This window comes from Otolemur garnettii, unplaced genomic scaffold, assembly GCF_000181295.1.
Source record: "Otolemur garnettii isolate 467f Iridium unplaced genomic scaffold, OtoGar3 scaffold00002, whole genome shotgun sequence".
Lineage (NCBI taxonomy): Eukaryota > Metazoa > Chordata > Mammalia > Primates > Galagidae > Otolemur > Otolemur garnettii.
The window spans coordinates 6,517,890-6,541,545 of NW_003852397.1; the positions used below are offsets into that span (position 1 = coordinate 6,517,890).

General features: G+C 39.0%; 1 protein-coding gene across 2 annotated transcripts in view; it reads right to left on the reverse strand.

The window, feature by feature from the left end:
* Window positions 1–23,656, reverse strand: part of METTL24 (methyltransferase like 24) — a 100,406-nt gene that overhangs the window by 21,533 nt on the left and 55,217 nt on the right. For both annotated transcript variants that reach the window (XM_023513219.1, XM_003781588.2), the window contains one exon: window positions 19,800–20,028. In XM_023513219.1, the coding sequence (XP_023368987.1) occupies window positions 19,800–19,994 (195 nt within the window). In that variant the 5' untranslated portion in view covers window positions 19,995–20,028. The remainder of the gene's footprint in view (window positions 1–19,799; window positions 20,029–23,656) is intronic.

A 23,656-nucleotide genomic window follows, 5' to 3' on the forward strand; every position in this document is an offset into this window, starting at 1 on the left:
TGTTCATTAGGGCCTCTTAACGACTGTTTTATGCTCCTGTAGAGTGCTGGATCAAGGTGTTTCAATACTGAAGTGGATTCATGGTGAAAACAAAGTTAATCAACACAATCTTATCAAGTATAACTATTAAACTAGTAATGTGCATTTGTTATTTTACTTGAGAATACTCAAGTCTTCTTTGAAAGATGAAAAATCAAATGGGATGCCGGAAATTCACAACACGTACTGAATGCAGGTACGTACTTATAAGACATATTAGGTACGAAGAAGGTAAGGACCGCATACGTGTGCTAAGGATAGAAAGGGATAAAATGCTGAGTGAACACTAAAATGGCCACAAAACATTAAATACACTGGAGGCATATGAGTCACTCAATATTCATGAAGTCTTAAACTGCACCCCCATCGACGACACTCACTCTGACCTCACCAATACTCTGCTGGAAAAAATGCACAGCTGCACACAGGCTAACTGGTGAGCTTGCAGTGTGATCAGATACACTCATCCCCAAGTCTCTCCAGTTGAGCCTCTTAGCTCTAAACCTCAATTCTAGTCCTGGTGACCAATCAGCACAGAAGGGCGATGAGAAAAAAGGCAGGAGAGGGAGAAAAGACTGGCCTGCTGTGTGGGGTGCACGCAGCGTCATCCTTCTACCTGCTGTGCCTAATCCTAAGTACACTGACTTATTCCACCTCTCTCCCCACACATCCCACTGGGTGTTTTTAATTGATTCAACAAACCATGTGATTCAAGCATCTCAATTTGTAATCTGTAGCCTGTACGATAGCGTACCCAGTAGTATTTGTCGGGGCTCCATTGCATTAGGCAATTTTCCAAATGACAAAATCCATCAGTGTTTCTCAAGCTTTCCTACTGACTGCTAATTGTCTGCCACCAAGGGCCAAGAGAAAAATAAATAAATGATAAGTGGCTACAAATTATCAACAGCAGAATCTAAAGTAATCAGTCCTATTTAGTTCTACAGCTTGGTTACACATGGTCTTTGTTGGGATTTTACATTGCCTACATATAAATAGACACGATTTTTCTCCTGGTAAACTTAGCTGAAATGGTAATTCCCAAAGTTCCACCAAACATATGGTGGTCTATTAAGAGGGCTGCAACCACAGGATGCTCAGCCAGCTGAGCAAGTTCCAGTATCACCATCATAGAAAGGTGCTCAGTAACGGCATAAAGTGAGTCATTTCAATGCACCCAGGATTTACTGACTGCACACTGCACACGGGCCAGGCACCATGCTGCGGGCTGCAATGGGAAAAAGGAGGAATATGACTGAGCCACTATCTCAGGAATTTCATAGTGCATGGTATAAATAGATGCAGAGTGTCTCATATAGACAGATACAGAGTGGATCATAGACAGACAGTAAGCACCCAGGTAATTACGGCGGCGCAAGGAACTGGCTAACTTCTGGAAATGATATGCAAACTAAGTTTTGTGAGCATTCAAAGCAGTAAGTAATCACACCCACTGAAAGAATCCTACTTGACTAAACTGATACACACTCTTTTGAGAGTATTTTAGTAATGCATATGAAAGCCTTAAGACAGCACAGTTTATGGTAGTAAAAATACTGGAAATCATCTACATGGTTCAACTTTTGGGGAGTGGTTAAATCAACCATGATACATCCACTCACTAGAATACATGCAGCATTTAAAAACGACACTGTAGATAAATATTTTCTAAGCTTTTATGGAAAAACTAAAAAAATACGCATGGTAAAGAAAAAAACTAAAGAGAAAAACTAAAAAAAACTAAACTAAAAACTAAAGAGAAAAACTAAAAAAAAAAATACATGGTAAAAAAAAAAATTCAAATTCTTCAAAAGGACAGGCAGGGAAGTGTCTTTCTCCCACCCGAGTATCCCCAGAAACTTTACCTAAAGTAGCTTTACACAAAGACATCGCTTTACCCAAACACCCAAGGTACCTAACACACTTTTACTCAAAGAATCCCTAGTACCTTTATCCAAAACCTTTACCCAAGATCTATGTTTTAAAGTATATATACAAGCATGTATTGGCATCCACATCTCTTTATTTTTATTCAAACCCTGGGTGTCATAGTATAGTCACTATTTGGCACTTTGCTTTAGGGTCTTGACAATTTATTTTAGATATCTTCCCATATCTGTAAAATACAGGTATATAACATGGGATGGTCACAGGTATAGTCACTGAGTATTCAATGGTTGGGATTTTAATAAATCTCATTTATTCAGTCCCCTTTTAAAGAACAAGTATATTGTTTCCAGAATTTTGCTGTTATAAACAATGCTACAATGCATTTAGATAAAATGTTTACTAAAATGTGAAAATGCTCAGAATGTTTAAGTAAATAAAACCCCCAGGTTATAAAATAGCATATACAGTAGATCCCACCTTAATTTTTTTGATCTCTGATTAATATGTGGGTATAAATGATTAGCTTACGTTGTCTGTGTTTCTATGGTGAAGTTCCGATTGTAGTTGAGCCCTTCGCCCAGGGGCTGTGCTGTACACCCTCACATTGTGCACACTGGGTGAGAGCTTATCAACCCCCACCCTCCTCTCCTTTCCCCTTTCCCTGCTTCCTCCACACACACTTCAATGTAATTGTGTTTTTCTCTGATGTGGACATGCAGTTGTTTATCTGTTGGTTTCATATTAGTATTGAGTACTTTGGATATTTGCTTTTCCATTCTTGTGATACTTTACAAATGTGCTTCAACTCCATCCAGGTAAATACAAAAGATGTAAAGTCTCCATCTTCTTCTGGCTGAATAGTATTCCATAGTTTACATATGCCACAAAGTCTTAAGCCATTCATGGGTCGATGGGCACTTGGATTGATTCCATGTCTTGGCAATTGTGTATTAAGCCTCAATAAACATTCTAGTGCAAGTCTCATTTTTTTTTAATCCCACTCCAATTTTGTTACAGTATACATACTTTGGGGGGCAGTCTGGAAAGAGAGACTATATATGTTAATAATAGTTATCACAGTGTTAGAATCATAGGTGACCTTAATTTTCATCTTTTTACTTTCTACGGTGAGTATACTTATGCAATTAAAAATCATTAAAATAAATGGTTTTAAGAAAGGCTTTATGGAAGAGACAGCATTTGGAATAAGACTTAAAAGACAAGTGAAATTTTTTACTTGATCAAGTAATGGAGAAAATATTAGATATGGTAAGAATTTTTTTTCAATGAGGTTGAGTATTTCAATAGACATAATAGGAATTATGATTGAAGCTGCAAAGATGAGAAAGTTTAGGCAAACAGAAAGTAAAACTATCTAGTTAGGTAAAAGCATAAGATACCTAGCTATAGGAAAATGGTAGAAAACAAAGAGGATGAAAAACGGACTTGACACCTGGCATCTCAAATGAGATGTTTGTATTCAACACAGTAGGTAGCGCGGGAGTGGAACTACAAAGACAGAGGTGGGCAACGGCAGCTCTTCCATTTAGTTAGAAAAGGTATATTTCCTGAGCACTTAGTTCTGCCAACAGGTGATACTATATTTGATATGTCCCCAAAAGGAAGTCAAAATGACATAACAGAAGGTTTCAGAAAGAGAGAGAGGGGTCACATTTTGCCTAGACATCATAAGGCAAACACAGTGAGAGGTACTGAACCAACACTATATAAAACATTTTCCAAGATGTCAATACTCCCATCTAAATTATTTCACAATAAAATACTCAACAAGCTTGTGTAACTTTAAATACTTACAACCAAGAGATGAGCATGGGAAAGATCAATAAATTACAAGATTTCTGCAGATGCCATGAAGCAGGTGGCATATTTGAGCGGAGGGGAGCACAGCTACTCACATACCCTTGATGGAAGAACAGTCCTCCTCTATCAGGGAGGGTCGTCCTCTTTGACCAAGTGCTCAGCTTCGGGAGGGACACACACGGAGAAGTGAGAGAGGAAGGGTTACAGTGCCAGCCACATGCACCAAGGCTGGCAGGTTCAAGCCCGGCCTTGCCTAGCCAGCCAGATCAGCCAAATCAACCTGGTGATGATCTCCCTCACATCCAAGCAGGTGAAACATTTAAAACCCACAGCAAGTACACCCATGACTGTCACTGTGGAAAGATTGGTCCCAAGGACATTGGAAGGATGTCTGGTCATTCACATTGATTTACATCACTGCTATTCTAAATACTTCCAAAATTCAATCCAGAATACTGACTCCCTTTAATGTTTTCTCGAGTAAACAGTTAACCTATCAGAGACTCCCCATTATCACTGAGAAAGTAAAAAAAGCAATAAAGGCTCTGTGCCTGTGGCTCAAGTGGCTAAGGCTCCAGCCACATACACCAGAGCTGGCAGGTTTGAATCCAGCCCAGGCACACCAAACAACAATGACAACTACAACCAAAACATAGCCAGGTGTTGTGGCGGGTGACTGTAGTCCCAGCTACTTGGGAGGCTGAGGCAAGAGAATTGCTTAAGCCCAGGAGTTGGAGGTTGCTGTGAGCTGTGATGCCATAGAACTCTACCCAGGGCGACAGAACAACAGATAGCCATACTCTATTGTTAGCATTTGAATTCTACTGCAACAATTCAAATCAATCCAACACTGTAACTAATAAACAGCTCTCATCTGGAGAGCAACTGACCAGGCTCTTTGCTAGTCTCTTTATAGTCCTTTTTTTTGAGACAGAGTCTCATTATGTCACCTTTGGTAGAGTGTCATGGCATCACAGCTCACAGCAACCTCAAACTCTTGGGTTTAAGTGATTCTCTTGTCTCAGCCTCCCAAGTAGTTGGGACTGCAGGTGCCCACCACAGTGCCCAGCTATTTTTGTTGTTGTTGTTGCAGTTGTCATTATTGTTTAGCTGGCCCGGGCCAGGCTTGAACCCACCAACCTCGGTGCATGTGGCTGGCACTGTAACCACTATACTATGGGCACTGAGCCCTCTTTACAGTCCTTGTTATTCTTTAATCCCCTCAACATTCCTGCAGGGAAGGTATTATCGTCCCCCTTTTTTAGAAAACAGAATGTGGCTCAGAGGCTTAATCCCCCTCTCTACTCACACAACAAACAGGTTGTAGAGTTGGTATTTGGGTCTTTGTAGTTGAAAGCCAGCAACTCACATTGGGCACCATGGCCCAATACTTGCTACCTGATCCAAAGCCAACACCTTGACAATGTCATCAACATTGTTCTCCTGTGCCAGTATCAAAACTGGAGCAATTATAATAAACCCTCAGGATTCATTCTAGACAAGCCACTGACATCTCTAGCTGATCAGAATAATAAGACCACAGCAAGAGCAAACCAGTAAAAATTTCTAAGGAAAGAAATGTGCCAAATATTTTCATGGCTGGCCTCTTTCTTTGCCTCAAATGCTAGCAAAATTAAAACTAAGACTAATAACCATGCTTTCATTAGTTTGGGGATCAGATAAGCAGATTCCTTTTATAATACCAGAAGCAAGAAGTTTTAAGTTTTCAAATATAATGTCTATGCGTTTTAAATTTCTGAAATTCTCTGGGGGAATCTCAAGAATAAAATTTCGATTTAAAATAGCTATCAATAGAATATAATTGAGCAAAATCTTAACTGATTTAAACCAAGATGAAAAAATAAGTAAGAGGCCTTCTTGCTATCTTTATAAAACAGAATTTTTTAGAGGACAGAGGCAATGTTCCAATAACAGAGAGAACATTTCCCCCTGAATCCCCCACCACTTTCTAACATCACTACACTTTCATCTTAAATCTGCAGTCAGCTTCTTTTTTTCCCCACCAAGAAAAGGCAAGGACATATCTGGTGGAAATATCTCAGCGTCTCTGAGTATTGGATCATGAACAGAATGAGAAAAGAAGCATTGCTGGAAAAATGTTTTCTGCCATCTCACCGTGGAGGCAACCAGGAAAAAGCCGGGAAACCATTAACAAAGGCTCTCCGGCACCGCTGGACAGAATGAAGGGCGGCAGAATGGGGGAAGGAAACACCCGGCTCTGGATGGCCCGTTCACCTGCCCCCGCACACTCACCGAGCCTCCACTGTGGTATCATCAGAAATACTAGAACAAACAGATCAGCTTGGCTTTCTCTACTAAAACATGCCCATAGCACGCTGTACTTTTTCATTATAGCACTCATTATAAGATCACGTTTCTGTCTTTTCAGCTACATGTTAACCTTAAAAGACTTGTTTATGGCAATGTAAAATGATGTATCTGCTATGGAAAACAGCATGCTGGCTCCTCAAAAAAATTAAAAATAGGATTACCACTTGATCCACAATTCCACTTCTGGGTATATCATTAAAAGAACTGAAAGCAGGATCTTGAAGAGGTATTTGGATGCCCATGGCCATCGTAACGTGGGCGTACAGGCTTGAAGTGGAAGCAACCCAAGCTCCTCTGACAGATGAGTGAATAAGCAGAACGCAGCATATGATGATCCATCACATATGATGGACTATTATTCAGCCTCAAAAAGGAAAGAATGGTGATGCGTGCTACAGTGTGGATGAAGCCTGCAAACACGTTGAGTGAAATCAGCCAGACACACGGGACGAAATAGCCTGAGACTCCACTGAGACGAGGTACCGAGGGCAGGCAGTTTCATAGACAGCAAGTAGATTAGAGGTTACATGGGGAAGGGGGTGGAAATGACCACACCACAAAAAATGATAGTATGAGTTAGTTCTGTCTCGTTGAATAAGTTTTACTTATTTTTGTTTCTCCTGAACTACTTATACTACAGTATAATCTGTCTTCTGACCTAGATGGCATTAAAACAGAGGAAAATCCATTTTCTGTCACCTTTGCTCTTTCCAGCACCTCTCCTAATTCAAAAGGGTAATGTGAAAAAAAGCTCACACTTGACACTGCAGAGCACAGACAGAAGCAGGGGACGCTGCCAGCCCGCGGGTTATTAATCAGCCGTCCTCTGGGGCGTAGTGTTATGAAGCTGTGTCATGTAATAAACAGCAGGCAAAAAAGAATAATCTCCATTTTCCGACTCTGAAGTGCAGGCATGTGCTATAAAACTAAATTGACATCTGTTGGCAGGCTTGTCACATGGATAGTTTATTCCTGCAGAATCTGGAATAAATTAAATCTTAAAATAAAACTTGGAACTGAGAGCCTCCTTTACATAATTCTTCTAATGGTGTGCTGTGAACCCATCATGCTCATTTTAAAGAGAAGTTCTTGTTAGAAATGTTTCATTATCATTTTAATTGCAAAACTGTCGAATGGCACTCCATGCTAGGAAACTTGTGCTTTTTAAAAGATCCTAATGTTTTTAACAAAAAAGTGGCAAATGGAATCTTCCTTCCCCGATATTTTGATTGACTGGAAAATAAACCAGGTTTTACCTCTAAAACCTACGAACCTTTTCCAAGAACCTGGAGGCTGTTGCACGGGTGTGTCTGTTACGCTTGGGCACCTTTGAAAATTGGTCTGGTTGAGCTCCCCAGGCAGAAATGGGCAGCATGGGTGTGGAAGGGTTTGCTCAGAGGATTCACGAATATGCTAGCAAGTTCTTAGAGCTCTTACTGTCAAAAGACATTACAATTTCTTTTTTTAACACACATAAAGGAATTGCCAAGCTCCGTGATCCTGCAAATCTGAGCTGTGCATCACTGAACACATCATTCCTCTACAGAGCCAGTCTCCTGTAGGAAAGGAAACCACACAGAGGCAAACCAAAGGAACTTGACGGGCAAGTGAGCTTACAGCCCTCCACTTGGTTCTCATTCTCCCAACGTTGTCAAAATGGCAAGATTCTCAGACAAGTACAACCACCCCTGGTACACGCAACAAACAGAAATAAATGCCATCTCCCTTCCATATGTGAAATTTCCCACTTTTGTAACAAAATTAGGCCCCCAAATAATACTCTGAAAAGCAATAGTGAGTCATAATTCTCCATAAAATAAAATCACAAATCTGGTCTCATGAAAATTCCCTGTTCTTCTCTCTCATCAATGTGAGTTCATCTGCCTGCCCAACATTCTCCAAAGGCAAGGGTTCATATCACATAATTTACAATAGAGGAAACTGAGGCACAGAGGACCCAGACATGGTAAAAGCTGAGCCACTCAAGCCCTTTCCACACCCTGAGGTTCCTCAAAGGGTGACCTTCACATTACCTGGGTTAGCAGGGGTGGGGTGGGGTGTAGTTAAAATGCAGGTTCCTGGACTCCAGGGCTTCCAGAATTCTGATTTAGTTATCAGAATCACTGGGGTTGGCCCTGAATTTGACATTTAAATCAAGCTCCTTTTGTGGTTGAATTCTGTGCTGGAGCTATGTCATTGCTCTTGTTTTGGTTTGTGGTCTGATGTTCCCCATTCCAACATCAGAATCCAAGAACTTCGTTGTACGGGTGGGAGTATGTCTCCAGATTCCAGAACACCATTTGCACTCAACTTTGAGAATCATGACTTCTGCCCAAGGAAAACCAGGGAGACAACACACCAAATAATACACCACCAGCAGCTAAATCCAGATGTACTTAGCTCTGTCTTCAATGTGCCTTCTGATCTGTTGTAGCTCCCTGTATTAAATACTCAATGGTTTGAAGAATACTAAGAAGACCCAAGGCATTTTGCTACATAGCAAATCTCCCCTTTACAGATGAGCAAAAGGGTGAAAAAAAAAAATTCATGTCCCAAATGTTGAGTTGGGAAGTTCTCAACTCGCTTTCCCAGGATGGCTTGTCCTTAGGGTCCACTGCAGATTGATGGAGACAGAAAGATGTCTGTGCTTTTCAAATTGCAATTCAGCCCTGTGAATGACTCATTACTGCTAAATTGCCACTGGCTTATTTCACAGAAACACAGCACCTTCGTGATTACATAGCAATTCTGCAAGATGAGGTTGCTTTCAAATGCACAGAAAGATACACACGTCGCTTTGAAAAAGGACTATAAACAAATTTAAATAGAAAATTGCCCTGGGACCTAAAAAGAATCACCTGCAATTCTACCTTTACCCCACAATATCTATCAGGCTTCCTGGCCAAATCTGAAACATCAGTCACCAAAGCCTCTGGATTCTATTCTGCAAATTGCCTTTATTGAGGTATAATTTTTACACAATAAAATTCGCCCATTTTAAGGGTAGGTTGTGTCAAATGTTGGTGCCCTGAACATTTTTATTTAAAAAGGTACTGGAGAAAAAGCTAGGCCAACATATATCCTACGTATTTCCAGAGAGCTTCCCTAGGTATTTGGAATAGGAGTCCATACAGTAAGGGGTCTCTGCCTGGGAGACACACACACAGCTTTCTTAGGAACACACATCTCCGAAGCAGAGTTACAGCTGGAGTGTAAATCTAGGACTCAGGCACACGGGTCTTGACTAGCAGCGGCCATTTTTTAAAAGGAGTTTCCTTCCTGAGAAAAAAAATTTGTCCCAGGGCAACAGCTAGCACAGAAATCTGATGCAATGGGCTGCCAAGGAATGAACACCTTGTCTGGATCCCGGCACCATGTCCATCCTTCTCCGCACCTGGGTGGAGACTCAGGCTGAGGATGGAAGACCACAGCAGGGCACAAAATGGCCCTGTGCTTGGGTTCTTGGGTGGGCACCACCTGGGTGCAAGTCCCAGCATGGCCAGTTACTATGAAATATCCTCTGGTCCTCTGTTCCTCCTGGTGTGGTACATACTTCGCTGCTCAAAGTATAATTTTCCAACCAACAACATCAGCATCCCCTCAGCTTACTAGAAATCCAGAATCTCAGACACCCCCCCCCCCGAATTACCACTTGCATGTTAATTAGATTATCTAGCTGTTTCACATACACATTACATTTGAGAAATAATCATATAACAGGATTTGGTGGCAATATAAATAAACACTTCAAAAGCTGTCATTTGCTAAGGTATTTTTAATGTGTACTAGCAAACATTAACTAGAACAAGCTGACATGTTAGTCCGTGGACATTATTTCTTCAGACAATTCAAAGAAATATGAATCCATTTATAGTCAACGTAAAGAAAAAAAGAAAGGAAGATGCATACCCCCTCACCCTGTACGGAACACAAAGCAAAAAGGGAGAATTATGTATGAGAAAGAGAAAAAGACAAAGCAGAGCTCAAAACCAAGATGACAGCTCTGTGGACCAGAACACAGAGCAGGTGAGTGGATGGCAGCCAGGACACGCTGGGCCTCCATCTTAAAGCAGGTGGCAGTGGTGCTGGGTGTGGCCCCCCTATAGGAAACTGGAGCTACAAGTGTTCCCCGGAGCCACATTCATTGACTAAAGCCAAGGCTAGGGTAGAGCTCCTTGGCTCCAGAAAAGAGCCCGAAATAAACTGCTAACCACTGACTGGAGCTCTACCTTAAAACCAGCTACTGGCCTAGAGAGATGGGAAGAGAGAGGCACACCTTAGCAAACAGCAGATGAGCCGGGTTCCAAATATCACTGGGAAGAGCAGGAGCCCCCAAATGCTTATAAAAGACCAAGTCCTGGAGGATACTGCAAAATCACTAGGCAGAGAAGGGTGAGGCCAAAAAGAAAGAGAAAAGCAAAATCGAACCAAAAGCTCTCCAGCAAACATAAACCAACATACTAAAATTCCAGCATATGCACAGAAATCAAAGGATAAGAGAAACAACCAACCAAAGCAATGATTAGAACATTACTTCATTCCAAAATTAAATTGCTTTTCCTGGAAAGTCTGATGAAAGTTTTAAATGACTATGTTTAGGGTGTCCACATCAGTAAAGAAGAAGAATGTCCACGTTCACAAACATACAAGTAGTGAGAATATGTTGTTAAGTAAAAACATGCAAAACTAGAAAAGAACAGATGGACATGAAAAATATCAGTTGAAAATCTTGGAAGTGAAAAATATATTCATTGTCTCATAAAATATCAATAAATGGCATAAGCTTTAGACTGGACATAGCTAAAAAGAAAATTAAAGAATTGGAAGCTAGTACTGAGGAATTTACCCTGAACTAGGACAGAGTAAATGAAATTTTAAAATACAAAAAAGCAGTGAATCTAAAAGGAACTCCCTAAGTAGAGAATAAAGGAAATGAAGGAGAATCAATTTAAAATATGTTAATGTTTTTAATATTTACAAGGTACAAAATTCAAGAGATACAAAGAGTAGAAAGTCTCTTCCTCAGCCATCCAGTTCTTCCCCTTGGAGGTAACTAGTATCACCAATTTATTGTGTATACTTTCAGAGAAATTATATTTATGCCAAAAAAAAATGTAAAAGGTAGAATGGTAGAAATCTACACATTCTATTCTGCAAATTGCCTTTATTGAAGTATAATTTTTATACAATAAAATTCTCCCGTTTTAAGTACATAGGTCAATTATTGTTGACATAGGCATATACCCATGTAACCACAACACATTCAAAATGTAAAGTATTTCCATCACCCCAAGAAGTTTCCTTGTGATCCTTTTAGTAAATCTCCTACTGCACTCCCTCACTCTCCTTACTGCCTGCCCAGAGTAACCACTGCTCTGATTTTTATCACTATAGTATAGTTTTGCCTATTTTAGAACTTCATCTAAGTAGAGAATCACAGAATATGTAGTCTCTTGTATCCGGCTTCCTTCCTTTCTCACAGCATAAAGTCTGTGAGACTCATTTGTGCTGCACGTATCACTAAGTCCATTCCATTTTATTGCTGATGATATTCCATTCCACAGGGATGTATGGCATGTGGCACATTGCAGGTGATACATTCATACCTTAACTTCTCTACCCATTTAACACGTTCTAGAAATTTGGATTGTTTCTAGTTGGGGCTCTATTAATAAAGCTTCTATAAATTTTCAGTTATAAAGTCTTTGTGTAGATGTATGTTTTCAGTTGACTTGGGATAAACACCTAGGAGTCCACTTGCCAGGTCAATTGGTAAATATTTTCAACTTAAGAAATTGCCAAACTCCCCTTAGGTTGCATTCTCACAAGCAATGTTTCAGAACTCCAGAACTCCATAACCTTAATACTCGATATCATCAATTGTTTTAATTTTAACCATTTTGGTAGCTATGAAGTACTATCTCATTGTGGCCTTAACTTTCATTTCCCTGATGATTAATGATATTGACCACATTTTCACATGTGTTTTTTGCCATCTTTTTTTTTGAGACAGAGCCTCAAGCTGTCCCCCTGGGTAGAGTGCCGTGGCATTACAGCTCACAGCAACCTCCAACTCCTGGGCTCAAGCGAGTCTCCTGCCTCCGCCTCCCAAGTAGCTGGGACCACAGGCACCCGCCACAACGCCCAGCTATTTTTTGGTTGCAGCCGTCATTGTTGTTTGGCGGGTCTGGGCTGGGGATTTGAACCCACCACCTTAGGTGTACGTGGCTGGCGCCTTAGCTGGTTGAGCTATAGGCGCCGAGCCGTTTTTTGCTATCTTGTTTGGTAAAATGCTAGTTCAAATCTTTTACCTATTTCCCATTTAGTTGTCTTCTTATTTTTGGTTTTAAGAGTGCTATATGTATTCTGAATACAAGTCTTTTGTTTGATATTCTTGTGGTGAATGTTTTCTTCCAGTTTTTATGTCCTTAACAATGTCTTTTGATGAGCAGAATATTTTAATCTTGGTGAAGTTCAATTTATCTTTTCTAAAAGATTTTCTGGTTTATGCTTTTTATATCTTGTCTGAGAAATCACTGTATATCTCAAAATTGTAAAGATTTTCTCCTATATTTTCTTCTAGAAGTTTTATAATTTTAGCTTTTATCTTTAGGTCTATGTTTCATTTCAAAATAATTTTTGTGACAATGTGAAATCAAGGTTCACTTTTTTTTCCATAAAGATATCTAGTGTTCCAGCACCATTTATTTAAAAGACTATAATTTTTCCCATTAAATTACGTTTTTGACTTTGTCACAAATCAGTGCTTCTATTTCCAAATTCTCTTCCATTGATCTTGAATTATAATAATATATCTGCAAATAATAATAAAATTTTTACCTTTTTTCTAATTTTAATTTCTATAATTGCTTTCTTTTTTCTAATTGTATTACCTATTATTTTAAGAACTATGCCAAATAACAATGGTGATTACACACTGTATCATTTCATTTATATAACATCCTTGAAAATTACAAAATTATAAAATGGAAAGCAGATTAGTAGTTACCGAGGATTAAGGGAAGAGGGAAGGGGAAAAAGGCAGGTGTGGCTATATAGGGCAACATCATCCTTGTGGCCCTAGAAATTGTTCTGTATCTTAACTCTATCAATGTCAGTATCCTGGTTGGATAGCATACTAGGGTTTGCCTCTGGGGGAATGGGGGAAAAGGTACATGGAATTTCTGTATAATTTCTTACAACTGCAAGTGAATATAAAATTATCTCAAAATGAGAAGTTAATTGTTTTTTTTTAAAGTTCTAATCTACTTTTAAAAATGGTGATGATGATGGCTCGGCGCCTATAGCTCAACCGGCTAAGGCGCCAGTCACGTACACCTAAGGTGGCGGGTTCGAATCCCCAGCCCAGACCCGCCAAACAACAATGACGGCTGCAACCAAAAAATAGCCAGGCGTTGTGGCGGGCGCCTGTGGTCCCAGCTACTTGGGAGGCGGAGGCAGGAGACTCGCTTGAGCCCAGGAGTTGGAGGTTGCTGTGAGCTGTAATGCCATGGCACTCTACCCAGGGGGACAGCTTGAGGCTCTGTCTCAAAAAAAAAAAAAAATGGTGATGATGAACATCTTCATTGTTCCCCCAACTTTAATAAGGATATTTCTACTGTTGCCACATTAATTATGATGCCAATTCTTGGACTGAGATATACCAAAGTAAGATGCAATTACTTACAAAGTAAGATGCAAGTTGAAATGTACCAATGATAACAATACATGTAAATGAATTAAACTCACATATATAGGTAGAACATGAAAGTATTTATCCATTCCTTTCCTTTGAGTTTTTTATTAATAAATTTTTTAATTACTAAAGTATCTCTGCATACATATGGAGAGAGAGAGAAAAGTAGCAATTGTGCCAAAATATTAACAATTGCTGAATTTCACTGAAAAAATACATGAGAGTTCATTGTGTTATGGTAGCAATTTTTCCATTTAAAATTTTTTCAAAATAAAGAAAATGGTAAGGCTGGGTGTGATGGCTCATGCCTGTAATACTAGCACTGTGGGAGGCTAAGGTGGGTGGATTGCTTGAGCTCAGGAGTTCAAGACCAGCCTGAGCAAGAGTGAGGCCTGGTCTCTATTAAGAATAGAAAAACCGAGGCAAGAGGATCATTTGAGCCCAAGTTTGAGGTTGCTGTGAGTTATGATGACACGATGGCACTCTACCCAGGATGACAGAGTAAAACCCTATCTCAAAAAACAAACAAACAAAAAAAAACAATGAAAAGAAAAAGGTAAAACTCGAGATAACAACTCAGGAGCCCATGTTCAATGGGTAGTTAATGTACTATGATTTTGTCATGTTTAGGAGGAATAAGAAATACTGAATAATTTTACATGATCTTAAATTTTATAGATAATTATATACACTTGCATTTTAAGATAACCACGGAAAATAAAAATACAAGCTTTGGCAAGAAGGGGAGGGGGAAGTGTCAAAAACCAAAGACCCAATTTGAAAGAACAGAAATTAGCCCAAACATACCAGTAATCACAATAAATATAAATATAAATGAATTAAATATGTAAATGAAATATAATCTCTAAAGAGATTATCAGACTGGGTTTTAAAAAAAAATCAGACATATACTGAATACATTGTTCCTATATACCACATATAAACAAAAACTGTACCAAAAGAATGAAAACAAAAGAATCTAGAATGGTATTTCATATAAATACTTATCAAAAGAGAGCTGATATCAGATAAAATAGAATTTAAGGCAAAAATAATTTCTGGAAATAGAAAGAGAAATAATATATGCTTATGGTTGAATGCTCTTCCTGAAAGAGGAGATTATTTTCCATTTCCACCAGCAATGTGTTATTATTTCCAACAAACATTCCAATACAGGGCAGTATCAATATCTTGCTTATGTATGTCAATTTAATACACAAAAGGAAAAAAAAGGGAATCTTTTTGCAGTTTACTTTCAAAGTCCATATTCTTTCAAACATACTATGGACTACACAAGAAAATGGATGTTCTGGAATCAATAGCGATATCCCAGCCAACAGAGGCAGAAACTGGTGGTCCCGTGATGGTCCAAGCAGACACTGCTGAGCTGCTGCCTGAGTGGTGACAAAGACAGGCAAAGAAGGACTTGTCACCCGGCGCTGACAGGCAGGAAGTCCAGCTCCCCCTGGGTTGTCTGAGCAGTGTGCCCAAGACCGGGTGGTCTACACCTGCTCTGCATGGGACAGATCTGGTTAAGACTCAGCAGCTTATGTAATCTCCATACAGTACAGTGCTTACTTTCTATACAGTCACCAGCAAAGCTGTTCGTGCCCCAAGACAGGAAATAATAATTCTCTACAATCATGTCTGAGAGGCCAATTACCCTTCAGTTTCCCACAAAGCTTTCATTTAAAAATCTTGATTGCTCTTGTACCCTCAATGAATCCCCAATGATAAAAAACAAAAAAACCAAAAAAACCACCTACCAGGTACAATAAACACTATTTGAATGATGGACACATTTACAGCCCTGACTTAAGCTATGTTAAGGTGACCAGACGTCCCACTTTTGGTAGGACAGTCCCAATTTTTAACAATTTGTCCCACGGCGTTTTAAAAAAGTCCCAATTTTTGGAAAGAATGCATGACAAGCTAGGGAACAGCGGGAGAATGGGAAGGGAATATACGTTTTTGGCTGCTGAAAAGGTTAATGTAACTCTATTTGGGAATGAAGAGGTTAATGTAACTTCATTTGGAAATGAAAAGGCTAATGTAAACTCCCTACTCCCCTCCTGGGCAAGGTATCAGAAGGAGACTGGCTCCCTCCTTTGCTTCTAGGCAAGGACAATTAGCTCAGAAGGAGCCAAACTGTCTGGAACAAACAAGTAGCCCTCCCCTCTAGAGTAAGGCGACCAGACGTCCGCTTTTCGTGGGACAGTCCTGATTTTTAACAATTTGTCCTGTGTCCTGTGGCGTTTTAAAAAAGCCCCGATTTTTGGAAAGAATGCACAAGCTAGGGAACACAGGAGAACAGGAAGGGAATATATGGTTTTCGGCTGCCATGTGACTATTTTGCCAGGATATGAGTTTTATATTATTTTTGTTAATTTTATAATGTTAAACTTTAATAATAACAAATAATTGTTGAGAACTGATTAAATTTGAGCTTATCAAATTTTGCATTGTTGTCAGGCCCTGCCCCCCCCCCAATGGTGTCCCACTTAACCAATGTTAAAATCTGGTCACCTTAAGTTATGTATCAAAAACATCTGTACCCCCTTAATATTTTGGAATTTTTTAAAAGTCCAAACCAATAAAGGAATGACATTTTTAAAAAAACTTGATTGCACTTATGTGCAGTTAGCAATTTCCAGAGAAATCTCTGATTTATTTTCCCTGAAAACAAAGAAAGAAAGAAAAAAGACAAGATTGATCATAAAATTTAGTAAAAACTTCCTAAATTTGTTAAAAAGGAAATCCTTTGAAATTATTGAAAATATTCAAGTGACTAATTCACACTGGGCCTTCTGCAGGAGACCTTTCTCACTGTGTTCTCGTATCTAGTTCTCAGAAAACTGTCCCTGTTGTACTGACAAGCAACCTAAGCACCAGAGAGGTTAAATGACTTGGCCAATGCCAAAAGCCACGAAGAGGACCCATCCTTCCAACCTAGATTAATGAGCTTACAATGGTAAACTCTTGGGCAGCCATGTTACTCATACATAGCAACAACTCTTAGAATGTCTCATTCACTACCACTTGGATCATTTAGGACACTCTGAGGGTATAACGGAGACTATGGGGGGAAAAGTGTCCATTATGATTAATATGAGCAGAAACTTCAGATTCAATATTTCTAGTCATATTCTGGAAAAATACATATGCTTAGTTAACAGCCACAACCACTTCAGTGAGGAGGAGACAGTGAATCATTTCAAATAATGCTGGACCCAGGTGCTGTCATTCTCCCACTGACTGAGCTTCTAGTCCACATAGTTTTGCTGCTGCAGCTGCTGCAGCTTGATGCTTTAGAAAGGTGTTTTTGTTTTTGTTTTTTAATTTATAGCTTGAAGTTAAAATTAACCAAGAATTTAAAAGCAGTACAAAAGCCACGTACATCCTTCGGTCACTATCTCAGAATACCGCTTTCATTTTTGCCCATGTTTTTGCTTGAGTGGCTGGAATGTGGGGATGGATAAAGAAAATAACAACAGACTAACACGGAAATTATTACCAAACAATGTGGGCTATTTCAAAGTCATGAACTAAAAACAAACAACTAAAAATGCTTTGGTTTCTATGGTCATTTTCAGAATAAAGGAGTCAAGGAGGCCAGGCAGAAAGTGTTGATGTTTGTTATTGTGTTTTTTCCTACTTGCTTCCCCTGGCCCAGCCACATCCTATTTAACTGATGTCTGTTCACAGGCAGAAAAATGAAAACAGACCATGTTTGCTACAGGCCACAAACAAGGTTTCCTTTATCTGGCACCACATAGCTCCTAGAAGCATGTTCCTAATGGAAGCAATCCCTCGCCTAAGGGTTTAGCTTTTGTTGTTTTTGCTTTAAAAGCATTCACACACACACACACACAATCTCTATGGAAGAATATCAGTATCTTTTCAATTCTTCAACAAGGAAAAAAAATTTCTTAAAGCAGCAAATGCATATCTAGCAATTCTGAGCCTGATCACTCACACTGTGAATGTTTTTTAATAAAAATAAGTAGCCTTAGGAATATAAGCCATCCCTTAAAGCATTTCTCCTTTTTGGGCATCATTGCAAAGATTTCTGCTGTCTCAGAAGCACTGTTGCTAAAAGCGCTATACATTATCTTTTGGCATAAAGGTTTGCCCCAGGCAGCTCCCAGGGAGCTAAACAAAAACAATTCAGGAACATTCCTTGTCATCCAAAAACACATTTTCCATAAGAAATGTGGTTAGATCCACAGATCACCTTTCAAAGTCTAATTTTACCCTTACCATTACCAAATCTTTTGCTAAAATATTATCCAAGAAAGCAAAATGGCACTGAATTCTCTTTTCTTTGAAGAATGGGCCTGGAGAGGACTAAGGTATAAGGAGCATTAAAGGTGAGCAGCAAGACTCCTAACTGCGCACAAACAGTAAGTAGCTGGCTTGTTGAGCAATCCAGAGTTGGCACATTAGAGAATTAGGCCTGTAATTTTCAGCTGTAAAAAGCAGGTCTACAAAGGTAACAAGTAGCAAGAAAATAAAATCATATATTTAATAAAAATAAAGTTCTGAAAAATGTTCCTGCTTCTTCCCACACATATTTTAAACATTAATAGCATGTTAAAAAGGGTTCTGTTCTGGGATTTTATGCCCCCAAATTATGTATGTTTCATTAAGGCCCTTGACTATTAAATGCTAGTTCCTATCAGTGGCAAGGCAAAATATAAATCAATAGTTAATGGCATGTTAAAAGAAGAGCACATTCTTTGAAGTTGTTCTTGAAGAAGCTTGGGCTGTCTAATTAAGGGGTGTTTAAAGGAAGGAGGAGGAGGAAGAGAACAAGAAGGGGAGATGAAGAGGAGGAGGAAGTGAAGGAGAGGGAGAGGAGGAAGAAGAGGAGAGGAACAAAGCCTCTTACTAAAAGACCAAAAAGCCAACTCAAATTTAAAATTGAGTCCCGTGCATACTATCTCTCAACTAAAAACTCCCTTTCTGACAAGTTCTAAATCACATGACACTTCTGGCTGGGAATGATAGGCTGAGATCAGCCAAACCCAATAAGGGTTGGAGCTCAAACACAAGCCAACTGCACTCCCGAGAACTTCTTTAGCCCCTGCCTACAGAATTCAATTAGTTTGGGCACACTACACTAAAAATTGCTTTCAAGGAGCACAGTTCAAAGAGTGAGTTCCATTTTTGCTGTCCATTCACAATAAAATATTTGCAGAAATTTGACATCCTTTTACATAATTACATAAAATACATAAACATTCGTTCAATTTTTATAAAGTAATTTATCAAAGCTACACATTTTCTGAACTTTAAGAACCCAGAGACTCGGGTGGCACCCGCACCAGCAACCAAAAAAATAGCTGGGTGTTTTGGCGGGCTCCTGTAGTCCCAGCTACTCGGGAGGCTGAGGTAAGAGAATCACTTAAGCCCAAGAGTTTGAGATTGCTGTGAGCTGTGATGTCACAGCACTCTACTGAGGGCAACATACTGAGACTCTGTCTTAAAAATAATAATAATAACATAACATAACATAAAAAAACCCAGAGACTCAAAATAATGGTAAACATGAGACACATGTTACAACAGTGAGAAACAAGGCACACACAATCTCTTACCAAATACAAACCTAGCTCTTATTATTTTTTGTATTTGAGGTCAACATAAGTAGTTTGCTCTTTCAGAAAATTTTAAATAATTGCCAAACAGAAATAATATTCTTCAACCTATACCAGAAATAAATTTCTCAGTCTTCTTCTTCAGTCTTGGCCAAGGCCTTAGCATTACTCAACAACTACTCAAATCTCCAATCCAAATCAATTTAAATAGCTATTATCTTTGCCAAATCTTTATGCTTACAGAGTTGACTCTACAAATAACGTTGACTGATTTGTAACATTAAAACAGGACCTCCAACTGTCCAATGTCAATGCTGTCATCCCTGATTTGTGTTTTTAGAGAAAGGTTATGGGGTTTGCTCACTATATTTAATTATGAAGTCAAATGAAAAAACTCTCACCTTGTGATGCCCAAATTCATTCAAAACGCTTCCCAGTTTTCTGGTGCTGCTGTGTGGCTTTTGAGCGGCAACAGCTGGATGGGGGTCCCGCCAGTCAATGGACAAGCGGTGATACCAAAGGCGCTGATTCTGCAGAACATGGGCTGATTTGACACTAGGATCAAAACGATGCACTTCGCATCCGTTGTTGGCCATGCTAACCTCAAAACGGGTATCATCACTTCCCAGCCTATCAAGAACAAGGATGGAAACAACAACAAAAAATGGGATGAGTCCCATACGCTCTGCTGGATTGACAAAATGACAGTCATGAGGCCAATTTTCTACTCCTATTTTCTAATAGACTTTTTTTCACAAAAAGCACTAATGCTCAAAGCTTCCAGATAAAAGAGAATTTATCTGCTAAACACAGACCAGAAAATCATGTGCTCAAACACACAGAAGCAATATCAAATTGATTGCTTAAAATGTGTAAATCATAGCAGTAATGAAACAAAGAAGAATTTCCAGTAGTCTAAAGAGATTTTCTCAGAATATATCAAAAAATATAAGCACTGGGATCAGTTCCCTTGAGGAGAGGTTCATTCTATTAATCAAGTCATTTGTCTCCATTCTAATGACTGCAGTGTTGTCCATGTAATTTCACTTAAAGACAACAGCTATATTCTTAGAACTGGAACATAATTTTATTTTATTTTATTTTTTTGAGACAGAGTCTCACTTTGTCACCCTTAGTAGAGTGCCATGGGGTCATAGGTCCCAGCAACCTCAAGCTCTTAGGCTCAAGCAATTCTCTTGCCTCAGTCTCCCTAGTAGCTGGGACTACAAGTGCCTGCCATAACACCCAGCTATTATTTTTTAGAGACAGGGTCTCACTCTTGCTCAGGCTGGTCTCAAACCTATGAGCTCAGGCAATCCACCCACCTCGGCCTCCCAGAGTGAGAAATGGAGTATATTTTTAAATAATACAGTTAAAGAAAAAAAGGCAAATGTACATGGTTCTGCTAGATCCAGAAGAGAAGCAGACGAGATTCCTTACCTTAATCCACATCAAAAGGAAGAGAAATTATGAATTCATTGTACTTAAGTACCAAATAGGTAGCATGTCATTTAGAATATTATGAGATCACAAATAGTGAATTTACTCAGAAATATTCCTGATTTAATGGTGTAAGGACATCACTTTGATTAAAGCACCAATTTTAATGACAGCATGAAATTAATAAGAGGGTAATTTTTTTAAATGGTGATTATGGCTTCTCTACCCAGAATACTATAATTATATGGGATTTAGGATACCAAAATCTCAAAATACCTATAATACATTGGCCAAGGAAGCACCTCATTGTCTTACCCTCTACTACAGTTGGCCCTTGAACAATGCAGGTTTGAGCTGCCCAGGGTCACTTACATAATATAAGTAATTTTTTTCAATACATACAGTAGGCCCTTTCTGTCTGTGGTTCTGCATTTTCGGATTCAGCCAAATTTGAGTTGAACAACAGATATGGACAGTTGACTTACCTAGCCACAGGTTTTGGTATCCATAGGGTAGGGGGGATGAGAATGATCTGGAACCAAGTGCCCCCAATACCAAGGAATGGAAGGATATACATTCAGTAGATAATCAACATTGTTAAAATGTCCATACTACCCCAAGCATTCTACAGATTTAATGTAATCCCTATCAAAGCACCAATGTCATACTTTAAAGCCGAAAAAAACTTGAATAGCCAATACATTACTTAGAAGTCAAAACAAATCTGGAGGCATCACAATACCAGACTTCAGGTTATGCTACAAATCTATAGGGATCAAAACAGTATGGTGCTGGCACAAAAATAGAGGGGTAGATATATGGAATAGAATAGAGAATCTAGAGATGAACCCAGACACATATTGTCATTTGATCTTTGATAAGTCTAATAAAAACATATATTAGGGAAAAGAATCCTATTTAACAAATGGTGCTGGGAGAACTGGCTAGCAACCTATAGAAGATTGAAACTGGACCCACACCTTCCACCACTAATAAAAATCGATTGTCACTGGATAAAAGATTTAAATTTAAGACGTGAAACTATAAAAATACTAGAAGACAGTACAGAGAAAATGCTTGAAGATACTGGCCTGGGAAAATATTTTATGAGGAGGACTCCCTTGGCAATTGAAGCAACACCAATAATATATTACCAGGATCTGATCAAGCTAAAAAGCTTCTGCACAGCTAAAGGTACTACAACTAAAGCAAACAGATAGCCTTCAGAATATGAGAAGATTTTTGCAGGTTATGATTCCAACAAAGGTGTGAACTCGAACCCACACAGAACTCAAACTAATCAATAAGAAAACAACCGGCTCAGTGCCTGTGGCTCAAGTGGCTAAGGCACCAGTCACATACACCTAAGGTGGTTCTCAAAAAAAAAAGAAAAGAAAAGAAAAGAAAAGAACAACCCCATTTCTTTGTGGGCAAGAAACTTCCCTGCAGATGTCAGGCAAATGGCCAACAAACACATGAAAAAATGCTCATCATCTTTAATCATCAGAGAAATGGAAATCAAAACCACTTTGAGATATCACCTAACTCCAGTGAGATTAGCCCACAACACAGAGTCCCAAAACTGCAGCTGCTGCCATGGATGTGAAGAGAAGGGAACACTTCTACACTGCTGGTGGGATTACAAACTAATGCAGCCTCTTTGGAAAGAAGTGTGGAGAATTCTTGAGGAACTAAAAGTTGACCTTCCATTTGATCCTGTGATTCCATTACAAGGTATTTACCCAGATGAACAAAAAGCATTTTACCACAAAGACATTTGCACCAGAATGTTTACTGCAGCCCAATTCATAATTGCCAAGTCATGGAAGCAGCCCAAATGCCCATCAACCCATGAATGGATGAACAAATGGTGGTATGTGTATACTGTGGAATACCATCCACCCATAAAAAGACGGAGATTTTACATCTTTCATGTTTACCTGGATGGAGCTGGAACATATTCTTCTTAGTAAAGAATCTCAGGAATGGGAAAAAAGTATCCAATGTATGCGATACTATTATGAAATCATTATATAAACACACATTCATATGAATGATAAAACACAAATATAGCCAAGAAAGGAGGAGAGGAGAAGAGGGGGGAAGGGGAGGGCAAGTGTAGGGTATTTGGTGGGATCTCACCTAATGTACACAAGGCAAGGGTACATTTCAAAACAACTGAGAAAATATTATAAACGCTTACCACAAAAAATAAGTGAGGTGACGATTATGTTAATCAGTTTGATTTAAGCATTCCACATTGTATATCAAATCATCACATTGTACCCCATAAATGGGGTATACAGTTATGATGTAATAAAAATTAAATTTAAAAAAAGAATCATTTCTCGGATTTTAGTTAACTAAAGTAAGTCTTCAGTACAGAGATCACCCACCTAGACATTCTTACTACGGTTAGCCTTCTGTATGCAGGTTCCTATCTGCAAATTCACTGGAGATTGAAAATATTCAAAAATAAAACATAAAAAGTAACAATATAACAATAAAAAACAGTACAAATAAAAATCAGTACAATGTAACAACAATTTACATAGCATTTACATCATACATATTAAGAGTAACCTAGAGGTTGTTTAAAATACTAATATAAGGGAGGATGTTCATAGATTGTGCGCAAATATTAAGCCCTTTATATCAAGGAAATGAGCATCTGCAGATTCTAGTATCCACAGTGGTCCCGTAACCAGTCTCCTAGGATGCTGAAGGGTGACTGTAGTCTCAATTGCCTCTTCCCGTCCCTTCACCCTACCATGCTGCTCTTTTCCTCCTGGATTCCATGGGATGTCAACCCTCTGAC